The sequence below is a fragment of the Rana temporaria genome, chromosome 8, assembly GCF_905171775.1.
Source record: "Rana temporaria chromosome 8, aRanTem1.1, whole genome shotgun sequence".
In the NCBI taxonomy this organism is placed as follows: domain Eukaryota; kingdom Metazoa; phylum Chordata; class Amphibia; order Anura; family Ranidae; genus Rana; species Rana temporaria.
Window position 1 is genome coordinate 166,011,295 of NC_053496.1, and position 13,514 is coordinate 166,024,808.

Genomic DNA, 13,514 nt, shown 5'->3' on the forward strand with positions numbered 1-13,514 from the left:
TGATACATGAATTATTATTACTTTCTATTAGTTCTAACCCCGTTTGTCTCCGACTATAGTGGATGAGCTTGACATACCTCCCTTTGGTTTTCTATGCATTGATACATGTGCCCAGGGATGGACTGGCCATTGGGACTACAGGGAGTTTCCCGGTGGGCCGATGGCTCAGTGGGCTGGCTTCAGAGACAACGGATCGCCGCCCCCTCCGTTCCTTTGTCTCTCCCTTCCCGCAGCGCTCACCTCCTCTCCCTCCCGGCAGCGCTCACCTGGGGGGAACAGAGAAGCAGGGGGAGGACTAGAGGAGCAGGGGGGACGACAGAGGAGCATGGGGGGAGGGGACAGACAGCTGACTCAACAGCTATGGCCTGGGAGTTTCTCACTTCTGCCTAATCTTGTCCCATAAGGGGGGGGCAACTAAATGATTCTTTGCCCGGGTGAAATAATGTCTAGCTTCACCACTGGTACTGCCTATAAGAGTACCAGCACCAGCCGTTCTACTCTAATAAAGTAGAATGGATAGTGGTAAGTGAAGGAGGTGAGGGGGCTTGGGTGGCCTGGGGGTGGAGGGGTGTGCGCGGGAGTTGTCCGGCTGCCATGGGAGAGACCTGTCAAAGTGGGCCAGTCTGGATGAAGTCCAGGGCCAAATTTTTGTCCCAGTCCAGCCCTGCATGTGCCTCAGCACAGTGCCCACCCCCATGCTATTTTTGACACCCCCCTTGCATGGTAGCCCAAAACTGGGCATTTGTAATTTGACAGATTTGGCTCCCAATGACCTAAATGAGGTGGAGGTTCAGCAAACCCCTGCTGAACCATGCCCTATAATATACAAAATCTTCACTTCTTGTGTTCAGGCACAGTTAAATTAAAGCAATGCTAGTTGCTTGATTGGCATGTAGACGCCATTTTTAATACCTTCTGAGTCACTGACCCAGAATATTTTCAGACTGAGATAAGCAACCTTGTTCTTTGTACTTCTTTCATGACAAGTGCCCTGTAATACCCCGTAGACACGATCGGGATTCCCGGCGGTAAAAAGTCAGCCGGGAATCCCGGGGGGGAAACAGAGAACCTGCTCGGTCACTTTCCCCGTGAACTCACCAGAGGTTTTCCCATCAGAGATTTGTCCGGGAATCCTGGCCGTGTGTATGCTCCACCGCAGTGTTTCCCATAGGGAAACTGCCGGTGTCTCGTCACATTTGGCTCCCCATCACAGATTGCTCCGGAAGTGACGTTTTGTCGCCGCCATCTTGCTACACCTCACACTCCTGCACAGTAATGATAGAGTGAGAAGGGGCAAGCGGACATCTTGTTACACCCACCGGAGTTTTAGATTTCACAGTTATTTTCAACACAAAATGGAGCTTATTTGCTTAAATACAGTGGCCCAGATTCACGTAGGAGATACGACGACGTATCTCCAGATACGCTGTCGTATCTCTGAGTCTGAGGCGTTGTATCTTGTTGCCTGATTCAAAGAATCAGATACGCCAGAATTTGTCTAAGATACGACCAGCGTAAGTCGCCTACGCTGTTGTATCTTAACTGTATATTTACGCTGGCCGCTAGGGGCGTGTACGCTGATTTACGCCTAGAATATGTAAATCAGCTAGATATGCCAATTCACGAACGTACGCCCGGCCGTCGCAGTACAGATACGCCGTTTACGTTAGGCTTTTTCCGGCGTAAAGTTACCCCTGCTATATGAGGCGCAGCCTATGTTAAGTATGGACGTCGGGCCAGCGTCAAATTTTCCGTTGATTACGTGGTTTGCGTAAGTCGTTCGTGAATAGGGCTGTACGTAAGTTACATTCACGTCGAAAGCATTGACAGTTTGCGGCGTAATTTGGAGAATGCGCACTTGGAAACGTTCACGGACGGCGCATGCGCCGTTCGTAAAAAACGTCAAATACGTGGGGTCACAAGTAATTTAAATAAAACACGCCCACATCGCCCACATTTACACTACGCCGCCGTAACTTAGGGCGCAAGTTCTTTCTGAATACGGAACTTGCGCCCTAAGTTACGGCGGCGTAATGTATCTGAGATACGTTGCGCCCGCCGATAGATACGAACATGTATAGATGTTTAGACTGTTTAGATGTTAAATTTCTAAAAGCAGCAGCAAACCTGCTGACCTTACATGGTTGCTAATGTGACAGAACACCTCTGATTGTCACATTTAACATGTAAACAGTCCGTCGGATTTACAAATACTGTATTTAGACGCGGCTCACACTGGGGCGACTCGTCAGGCGACGCAGCCGCCTGACAAGTCGCGTCCCATTCTAGTGAATAGAACCGTTCTAATAGGAGCGACGCAAGTCGCTCCGACTTAGAAAAAGGTTCTTGTACGACTTCGGGGGCAACTCAGGGCGATTTGCATTGACTTCTATACAGAAGTCATTTTGCAAGTCGCCTTGGAAGTCGTCTTCAGGTCGCCTGGCCGAGTCGCCCCCGAAGTCGTGCCGCCCCTGTGTGAACCGGCTCTTAGGCAAATAAGCTCCGTTTTGTGTTAAAAATAACTGTGAAATCTAAAACTCCGGTGGGTGTAACAAGATGTCCGCGATGCCCCTTCTCACTCTATCATTACTGTGCAGGAGTGTGGGGTGTAGCAAGATGGCGGCGACCAAACGTCACTTCTGGAGCATTCTGTGATAGGGAGCGGAATGTGACACTACACCGAGAAAAAGACCGCCGGGAATTGCGGCAGGAAAAAAGAGAACATGTTCTAATTTTTCCCGCCGGGAATCGATTCCCGGCGGTTTTCCTGTCGGGAAAACTGCCATGGAGCATACACACGGCCAGTTTTCCTGGCCAAAAGCGTGTGTACGAGGCATAAGAGACAGTACCTGTGGCAACATTTGTAATGAAGACAAATTACCCATGATGTAGTGTTGGAAGATTAGGAGTTTATTTGCAAATAACACATTTCCAGAACACTCAAAATTGAATAACCAGGTTACAGGAAAAGAACTGTGATATACTAATAATATGTTTCCTCTCTTCTACTACAAAAGGTTACATATGCCGCATCAGAGTTGGACCCATCCCAGAAGCCAGGTTGCCAGCTTTAGTTAAAAAAAAATAATAATACTGATGGCACCTTGGCATGGCTTCCACTATAGTTAATGGATGCACATCTATCTTGGATATTTAAAGTGTCAGTTCACCCAAAATTGATATTTAAGACATGAGTGGATGGTGATGAGTTCAATTACACCGACGTTTCTCAGTATATATAGTGATAAGGAACTTGATGTACACCAGAAAATCTCAACTCCACCCACCAGTAGTTTCACTCATGCTGCAAGTGCTTTTCATTTGATATACAGTACAGAGAATGAAGCAGGAGAAGTGAGACTTGAGCCTTTGGAGGAGGGAGCATTGCAGATGTTGGCCTGTCTTGGGAGTATCAGCCAGTGTAAACCAATCCTGGTTGAGCATCTTTACCCAAGCTGCCTCAGCCGGGGAGCACCAGCCAGAGTTGTGGAGGGACCTACAAACATTTCCCAATTCAATTATCAATAGCTGTAAGGTACCGTATTTATCAACTTTTTTGCCCTTAAAATCAGGGCAAAATCGTGGGTGCGCGATATAAGCCGATACCCGCGCCGTGTTTGAACCACTGCGCCGACATATACCGAGCGCAGTACACTCGGGTATACTCGGGCAGGCTCGGCTCCTCTGGCGGTCACGTACTGTGCGTCTTGTACATCCTTTACGCGAGAGGAGCCAAGCCTGCCTGACTATACCCGAGTGTACTGCGCTCGGTATATGTCGGTGGAGTGCTTCAAACACGGCGTGGGAAGCGGGGATCGGCTGAAGAACACAACGGGGAGGACACCACGATGGTCGCAGAAGAACGCCGGACCGCACAAGGCCGCCGATGGACGCCGGGCAAGACACCGAAGAGGGGCATCCAAACTGTAAGTATTTCTTTTTTTCCAGGAATTTTTCTTCTAGGTTGGGGGTGCGCGCTATACGCCGAGGCGCGTTATAGGAAGATAAATACGGTATTTTAAAACTCTCTTGCTAAAACTGTGGCAAGTAGGAAGAGCCAAAAATTCTAAATCTTATTTCTACAAAAACGGAAACTCAAACTACTGACTTCTAGCCAACACTGAAATATCAATAGTGGGTGGACTGGCCAATCAAACAATCGTAACATCTCCTGTATTTGGCCTACTGGTTTCTGAACTTCCAGCAACACATCCACCCCTGGAAGCGACAATTGCTACGGTGACAGTATACATACAATGAAGGCTAAAGATGCATCTACATGCAGTAATCAGGTACATGCAAGGGGCTTCCCATCTATATGGACCTTCTGGTGGGCCACATAACTGTCTTTCTGGGTAAAGCACTTCCCACATTCTGAACAAACAAATGGTTTTTCGTCTACATGGAGCTTCTGGTGCGCCATATAGGCAGCTTTCTGAGTAAAGCACCTCCCGCACTCAGCGCATTTGAAGGGCTTCTCGTCCGCATGGATCAGCTGATGCCTGACGAGGTAGACTTTGGCGCTGAAACATTTGCCACACTCCGAACAGCCAAAAGGTTTCTCTCCCGTGTGAATTCTTTGATGGACCACGCAACTGGCCTTCTGAGTGAAGCACTTGCCACAATGGTTGCAAACAAATGGTTTTTCACCAGTATGGACCCGTTGGTGAGCCACAAAAGATGCCTTCTGAGTGAAGCATTTACCACACTCTGAACATTTAAAAGGTTTCTCATCTGTGTGGATTCTGTAGTGTGCATTGTAGCTGGCCTTCTGTGTGAAGCATTTGCCACACTCAGAACATTTGTAGGGCTTAATATCAGTGTGAATCAACTGATGCCGCACCAGGTAGACCTTGGAGCTAAACCGCTTGCCACACTGGCAACACTCAAAAGGCTTTTCACCAGTATGAATTCGTTGGTGGACAATGCAGCTGGCCTTCTGGGTAAAGCATTTTCCGCAGTGTGTACACACAAAAGGTTTTTCCCCCGTGTGAATTCGCTGGTGTGCCACGTAGCCAGCTTTCTGAGTAAAGCACTTGCCACACTCTGTGCACTCAAAGGGCTTCTGCCCTGTGTGGATAATCTGATGACGAACCAGGTAAATTTTGGAGGTGAAACATTTTCCACACTCTGGACAAAGAAACGGCTTCTGGTCGGTGTGGATGCGCCGGTGGACTATGAGGTTAGAGGCACTGGTGAAACGTTTCCCACAATGGGAACACACAAAAGGCTTTTCCCCAGTATGGGTCCTCTGGTGGGACGCAAAGCTTGCTTTCTGAGTGAAACATTTGCCACACACCGAACAGGCATAAGGCTTTTCTCCAGTGTGAATCCGTTGGTGTATTATTCGGTTGGCAGCATTGGTGAAACATTTGCCACAATCAGAACAGGGAAAGGGTTTTTCTCCTGTGTGAGTCCGTTGGTGTTCATCAAAGCTTTTCTTCAGTCGGAAACATTTTCCGCACACCGCACATTCAAAGGGTCGCTCACCTGTGTGAATTCTCTGGTGTACGACACAGCTGGCCTTCTGTGTAAACCTCTTGCCGCACTGCGTACACACAAACGGCTTCTCCCCTGTGTGAATGCGCTGGTGAGCCAAGTAGCTTGCTTTCTGTGAAAAGCATTTGCCACACTGCGTGCACACAAAGGGCTTCTCACCAGTGTGAACCCGCTGGTGTGTGATAAAGCTAGCCTTCTGGGAAAAGCATTTTCCGCACTCAGTGCACTCAAAGGGCTTCTCTCCTGTATGTATCCTATGGTGGGCCAGATAATTTGCCTTCTGGGCAAAGCCCCGCCCACATTCATGACACTTAAAAGGTTTCTCGTCTGTGTGAATCCTTTGATGGGCCATGTATCCTCCTTTCTGGGTGAAGCATTTGCCGCACTGCCCGCATTGAAACGGCTTTTCTCCACGATGAATGAGTTGGTGCCTCACCAGGTAGATCTTTGAGCTAAAACACTTGCCGCACTCGAGACAGCCATAGGGTTTTTCTCCGGTGTGAATCCTCTGGTGGACAATGCAACTTGCTTTCTGGGCAAATCGCTTGCCACACAGCGAGCAGACAAAGGGCTTTTCCCCCGTGTGAATTCTCTGGTGGACAATACAGCTGGCTTTCTGAGCAAAACACTTCCCACAATGGGAGCAGACGTAGGGTTTTTCTCCTGTGTGAATCCGCTCATGAGCCAGGTAGCTGGCTTTCTGCGTAAAACATTTTCCGCACAGCGTACACATATAGGGTTTTTCCCCTGTGTGGATTCGCTGATGCGTGAGGTAACTGGCTTTCTGGGTAAAGCACTTTCCACACAAATTACACAAGAAAGGCTTTTCACCGGTGTGGATCCGTTGGTGAGCCAGGAAGCTGGCCTTCTGCGTGAAACATTTACCGCACTCTTCACACTTGAAGGGCTTCTCATCATTGTGTATCCTCTGGTGCGCGTTAAAGCTAGCCTTCTGCGTGAAGCATTTTCCACAATCAAAACAAGCAAAGGGTCGTTCGCCGGTGTGGACCACTCGGTGTCTCACCAGGTAGATCTTCGAGCTAAAGCATTTGCCACAATCCGGACACTCAAAAGGTTTTTCACCTGTGTGAATTCGTTGGTGCACAATGCAGCTGGCCTTCTGTGAAAAAGGTTTGCCGCAGTGGTTGCAGACAAAGGGTTTTTCACCCGTGTGAATGCGCTGGTGAGCCAGGTAGCTAGCTTTCTGTGTGAAGCACCTGCCGCAGTGGGAACAGGCAAAGGGCTTTTCACCCGTGTGAACCAGTCGGTGCCGAACCAAATAGACCTTAGAGCTGAAGCATTTCCCGCACTCAAAGCAAACAAAAGGCCTCTCGCCTGTGTGTATTCTCTGGTGGACTATACAGCTAGCTTTTTGAGTAAAGCGTTTGCCACACTGGAAGCAAACAAAGGGTTTTTCCCCAGTGTGAATCCTCTGGTGGGAAAGGAAACTAGCTTTTTGGGAAAAGCATTTGCCGCACTGAGAACAGACGAAAGGTTTCTCCCCTGTGTGAATTCGCTGATGAACCACCAAGTTGCCTGCGCTGCTGAAACATTTTCCACAATCAGAGCAAGGAAACGGCTTTTCGTTCTCATGGCTCCTCAAATGTCTGCTGAGAAGGAGGCTTGTGATAAAGCACTTTCCACATTCGGAACAGACAAAGGGTTTCTGCTCTGTGTGAATTTTCCGGTGGACCACGAGGTCCGAGGCACTTGAAAAACATTTGTCACATTCGGCACAGGAAAACGCATTCTGCCCTTTGTGAAGCTTCTGATGTTTGATGAAACCTAACTTGGAGATAAAGACGCTGCCGCACACCGAGCAGACAAACTGTTTCTGTTTTTTGCGGATCTCCTCGTCTTGGTAAAGGTCAGACTCGTAACTAAAAGGATGCTCACCACCAAAACAGGACAAAAGGCTCTCGTGTTTGATGAAATTAGTGTTCACGTCAGACAAGTTCAAAGGTTTCTCTTCGTGTATTGTTCTTTGGTTGTAGTGAGATGATGAATATTCTGTCCAGGTATCGAGTCTTTGTGTTGAGACGTGAAATGGGAAGATTCCATTCGGCTTTTCTAACTTTATTCGAAAGGGGGTGCCTGATGTCATACTTCTAGTAATCCTCGTGGTATAATAATCGGGGTGGACAAACCCATCTTCTGCAATCCAGTCTAGTGGGAGAACAGGCAGATCGCTAATATCTGAAAGGGTCATATTGAAGGCTTCATCTGTAAAAATGGAAAAGACTAGGTTACAAAGGGTAAGAGTCATTTATCACTTTCTCAAATTCCTAAAACAAACCTGTCACTTTGATAAAATTCCAAACTGAGTATTGTTAAAGCGGGGTTGTGGCATATTTTTTATTTTTTTTTGCAAGATAAAATGAATCACATTAACCACTTAAGGACCCCTTCAAGCCGATATAAGTCGGCAGAATGGCACGGCTGGGCACATCAACGTAAAGGTACGTTGTCCTTTAAGCCCAGCCGTGGGGTCGCGGGCGCGGTCCGAAGCTCCGTGACCGCGGGACTCGTGGACCCGATCGCCGCTGGAGTCCCGCGATTGGTCCCCGGAGCTGAAGAACGGGGAGAGCCGTGTGTAAACACTGTGGCGGCGTCATTGATCGTGTCATCCCTTTTATAGGGGGACACAATCGATGACGTCACACCTACAGCCACACCCCCCTACAGTTGTAAACACACTTCAGGGAACACATAACCCCAACAGCGCCCCCTGTGGTTAACTCCCAAACTGCAACTGTCATTTTCACAATAAACAATGCATTTTAAATGCATTTTTTGCTGTGAAAATTACAATGGTCCCAAAAATTTGTCAAAATTGTCCGAAGTGTCCGCCATAATGTCGCAGTCACGAAAAAAATCGCTGATCGCCGCCATTAGTAGTAAAAAAAATAAAAATAATAAAAATGCAATAAAACTATCCCCTATTTTGTAAACGCTATAAATTTTGCGCAAACCAATCGATAAACGCTTATTGTGATTTTTTTTACCAAAAATAGGTAGAAGAATACGTATCGGCCTAAACTGAGGAAAAAAATGTTTTTTTTATATATTTTTGGGGGATATTTATTATAGCAAAAAGTAAAAAATATTGAATTTTTTTCAAAATTGTCGCTCTATTTTTGTTTATAGCGTAAAAAATAAAAACCGCAGAGGTGATCAAATACCACCAAAAGAAAGCTCTATTTGTGGGGAAAAAAAGGACGCCAATTTTGTTTGGGAGCCACGTCGCAGGACCGCGCAATTGTCAGTTAAAGCGACGCAGTGCCGAATAGGGGCAAGGTCCTTTAGCTGCATTTTGTTCCGGGTCTTAAGTGGTTAAGCTCCCCACAACTGAATTTCTTTTTACATATTACCTTGGCAGATCTAAAAGATTAAATCAGACCTTGCACTAAAAAGCAATTTCGTCCATTTCGAACAGTAGCATTAAAGTTGTAAACAAAAAAACACCTGTGGAAAAAAAAAGTTAGGAAATGTATTCACATTATCACTAGCACAGTGCAGGAGCATTATCTACCACAATTGTGAAACCTCAGTGTTCCCTGGATTCAGCTGGAAGAATCATGACTTCACCCATGCCTAGGAACCATGGGCGGAAGCCGGGGGAAAAGTTTGTTCTCTAAAGTTTTATTTTTTTACATGTTTTAATTCAGCTATTTAAGATGGGGAGGGACACTATATAATAAGGGGACCTTTCTTTTGGGTGCAAGGTCACCTTTAAATGAAACGCTTCCATCACTGATGATCTAAAGCGTTGAAGGAAAGTGAAAATCCTGGTGACCACCTTCATAACGCTTTCTGCCTCCAGCTCTGAGTTATTTTAAGAAAGCTGCCAGCCCAATCACACAGAGCGAATACCTGCATGTCCACCCAGGCTAAGTTCAGGGGGAGACACCTGTATGCACACAGTTTCCGTGCACCTGCATGTCCCAATAGATATTTATGGGACTGCCAGGGTTCTGTCAAAAGAGCTAACTCGCCAAAATCTCCAACCACGTCACTTCCGGTGACTCTCCAGCAGCAGAATTTGACGAGTTGGCTGTTTTGACAGAACACTGGCAGCGTATACACTATGGTACATGATATAATGAGTGGACATTGTTAGTCCGCCCGCTAGCAACAAACAACATGGCCGCCCCCAAGGCGGCGACCACTTTAACTCCTTAGCCGGTGTTCTGTGAAAAAAGCCAAATCCTAGTGTACCATAGTATATACCCTGATGGAGTTTTGTGCAAACAGACAAGTTGTCGAAATCTGCAATTACTGCTGCTGGAGAGTCACCGGAAATTACGTAATTGGAGATTTTGACGAGTAATGCCCTGTGCACACGGTCGGTCCATCCAAAGAGAACGGTCCGAACTACGTAGCTGCACTTTAAGTTACTGTCACAAGAGAGCAGTGTAGAAGTCACAAGGTGCGTGACGTAACGCCGTAGGGAGATTGAGGCGCTTACAGGCTTGCTATTATTTTATTCATTGTAAGAGTTCATACATACTGTATGTGTGTTTAAATTAAAGTTTTATGCAAATTACTACACCATTGGAGTCTTCTCTCCTCCTTTTTTGTCCCTGGGCATGGGTTGGAGTTCTCTCCCCCCCCCCCCCTCCCCTCTTCCAGTAATTTGCTGCAGGACGGAGAGATCGCAGTGGACAAAGGAGAGAAGTAGTGATACAGTGCCTTGCGAAAGTATTCGGCCCCCTTGAACTTTGCGACCTTTTGCCACATTTCAGGCTTCAAACATAAAGATATGAAACTGTAATTTTTTTTTGAAGAATCAACAACAAGTGGGACACAATCATGAAGTGGAATGAAATTTATTGGATATTTCGAACTTTTTTAACAAACAAAACACTGAAAAATTGGGAGTGCAAAATTATTCAGCCCCCTTAAGTTAATACTTTGTAGCGCCACCTTTTGCTGAGATTACAGCTGTACATCACTTGGGGTATGTCTCTATCAGTTTTGCACATCGAGACTGAAATTTTTGCCCATTTCTCCTTGCAAAACAGCTCGAGCTCAGTGAGGTTGGATGGAGAGCGTTTGTGAACAGCAGTTTTCAGTTCTTTCCACAGATTCTCGATTGGATTCAGGTCTGGACTTTGACTTGGCCATTCTAACACCTGGATATGTTTATTTGTGAACCATTCCATTGTAGATTTTGCTTTATGTTTTGGATCATTGTCTTGTTGGAAGACAAATCTCCATCCCAGTCTTAGGTCTTTTGCAGACTCCATCAGGTTTTCTTCCAGAATGGTCCTGTATTTGGCTCCATCCATCTTCCCATCAATTTTAACCATCTTCCCTGTCCCTGCTGAAGAAAAGCAGGCCCAAACCATCATGCTGCCACCACCATGTTTCACAGTGGGGATGGTGTGTTCAGGGTGATGAGCTGTGTTGCTTTTACGCCAAACATAATGTTTTGCATTGTTGCCAAAAAGTTTGATTTTGGTTTCATCTGACCAGAGCACCTTCTTCCACATGTTTGGTGTGTCTCCCAGGTGGCTTGTGGCAAACTTTAAACAACACTTTTATGGATATCTTTAATAAATGGCTTTCTTCTTGCCACTCTTCCATAAAGGCCAGATTTGTGCAGTATACAGGGACTGATTGTTGTCCTATGGACAGAGTCTCCCACCTCAGCTGTAGATCTCTGCAGTTCATCCAGAGTGATCATGGGCCTCTTGGCTGCATCTCTGATCAGTCTTCTCCTTGTATGAGCTGAAAGTTTAGAGGGGCGGCCAGGTCTTCGTAGATTTGCAGTGGTCTGATACTGCTTCCATTTCAATATTATCGCTTGCACAGTGCTCCTTGGGATGTTTAAAGCTTGGAAAATCTTTTTGTATCCAAATCCGGCTTTAAACTTCTCCACAACAGTATCTCGGACCTGCCTGGTGTGTTCCTTGTACTTCATGATGCTCTCTGCGCTTTAAATGGACCTCTGAGACTATCACAGTGCAGGTGTATTTATATAGAGACTTGATTACACACAGGTGGATTCTATTTATCATCATTAGTCATTTAGGTCAACATTGGATCATTCAGAGATCCTCACTGAACTTCTGGAGAGTTTGCTGCACTGAAAGTAAAGGGGCTGAATAATTTTGCACGCCCAATTTTTCACTTTTTTATTTGTTAAAAAAGTTTGAAATATCCAATAAATTTCGTTCCACTTCATGATTGTGTCCCACTTGTTGCTTCTTCAAAAAAAATTACAGTTTTATATCTTTATGTTTGAAGCCTGAAATGTGGCAAAAGGTCGCAAGGTTCAAGGGGGCCGAATACTTTCGCAAGGCACTGTATATTAATCCTGGTATCTAAACATCAGAAAGGAGTGGAAGAGAAATAATTGATGTGCCTGTTTTATATATCTGTAAGGTGAGAGTTCTGAGAGACTGGTGAAGGAGAGACACCATGGTTCAATACTACAATTAAGGAAACACTCTCATCAAGAATTTGGAGACATTGGAGGATCTGTCCCCTCATTGATTATATGGGACGTTTACTAACTTTACTCTCACTCATATCTTTTTGCATATTGCACTATTGAACCATTTGTATATTGTGTGCATTGGTGCACTCCTGCAAGTTTAGCACTTTTTTTTTTTCATTTTTTGCACCTTCTTTTGCAGCTTTTGTCATTTTTTGCACCTTTTTCTGATTTGCACAGTGACACTTTATATATATATTTGATCACTCATGAATATTGTATCAGTATCTGTTTGCGGGTCAGTATATGTAGGCTCATCTTATTCTATATGAGCTGTTTGGCATTACATAGATAGCACTTTATCACATATTTGCACCGTTTGCAGTTTGTATGTATTGGTTTTATACCTTTAGCGCAAGATCACTTTTTAGACTTAAGAGAGCAGTGTTGTACCACTAGACAGATAGGAGATGGATTTTCCATGCCAAGTGACTGACCTGCATTATAACTCTCCAGAATCATCTCCTTCTCAGACTGCCACATCTCATTCAAGTATGGCTCCTCTCCCCGCTCAATCATTGATACGACAGAAGGCTTTACACTGTCCCATCCTTACAGATACAAACAGAACAGATCAATGTTTGCATGAAGAAAATACTCAGTATAATTCATGCACATCTAGCTGCACCTGTCATAAAAAAAAAATCAACAATTACATTTGCAAAAATGATTTTTGTCATATGTGTATATTTTACAACAACTTAGTTATTATAAACTGCAAATATAAATGGATGATGACACGTGGGTGGTTCTGCTGTTAGTGAAAAATTGCCGGCAGCAGGATCCCTAAAAATGCTTCCCTTATGTTTTATCTTTAAATTTTTGTACACAGTACTGTGGCAGAATGTTTTACATGAAGCTGTATATTTAATGTGGATGCTTGTTATCTCAATAAAAAAAGTATATATATATATATATATATATATATATATATATATATATATATATATATATATATATATATATAAAGGCTTCCCCTGTGGAATCGCTCCCTCTATAGTCACATGCATCAAGATGTCACTCTATAGCTGGCCTCAATGCTGCTGAATCTGGATCTCCAGTGATGGGAGTGACATCTAGCTGCTTCAAATACAGAGGGAGCGATTCCATAGAGACAAAACAGGTAACCTCTTATTGATCCTGCTACTGTTGCTTTGGCTAAACTGTGTCACCAACCTTTAGCAACTTGCACCAATTTTGTAGGACAGTCCTTGAGAGACTCTATATCTCTAGACTCTAGATTTACTGGACTCACAATATAGCTGCCTCTAAAATCTGGATTTGAATTCTTATCTCTCCTGTTTTGGGTACAGCACTGTATTAATGCATATATTGTTGACTGGAAATCTAACTCCTCTCCTACCCTTCTAAACTACTGACTTTCAGGCTTACATCCATGAGTGTCGTGTGCGCTTAAGTTATTTTCCATCTACAGACATAATTTCATTCTCAGCAGCCTGGACCTCTAAATGTTAAAGTGTATGTCGGCTAAACTTTTTTTTCTTAGTTTTAG

The 13,514-nt window shown here is 44.9% G+C and overlaps 1 protein-coding gene across 4 annotated transcripts in view; it reads right to left on the bottom strand.

The window, feature by feature from the left end:
• Positions 1-3,944: 3,944 nt before the first annotated feature.
• The window catches only part of LOC120909845 (zinc finger protein 585A-like), a 58,670-nt gene continuing 49,100 nt past the window's right edge, over positions 3,945-13,514 (bottom strand). For 3 of the 4 annotated variants that reach the window (XM_040321574.1, XM_040321573.1, XM_040321575.1), the window contains exons 4-5: positions 12,439-12,552; positions 3,945-7,722 (exon numbers count right to left, since the gene is read on the bottom strand). In XM_040321574.1, coding sequence (XP_040177508.1) covers positions 4,289-7,722; positions 12,439-12,552 — 3,548 coding nt within the window. In that variant the 3' untranslated portion in view covers positions 3,945-4,288. Of the gene's footprint in view, positions 7,723-12,438; positions 12,630-13,514 lie in introns of all 4 variants that reach the window. The other variant, XM_040321576.1, reaches the window with a different exon arrangement.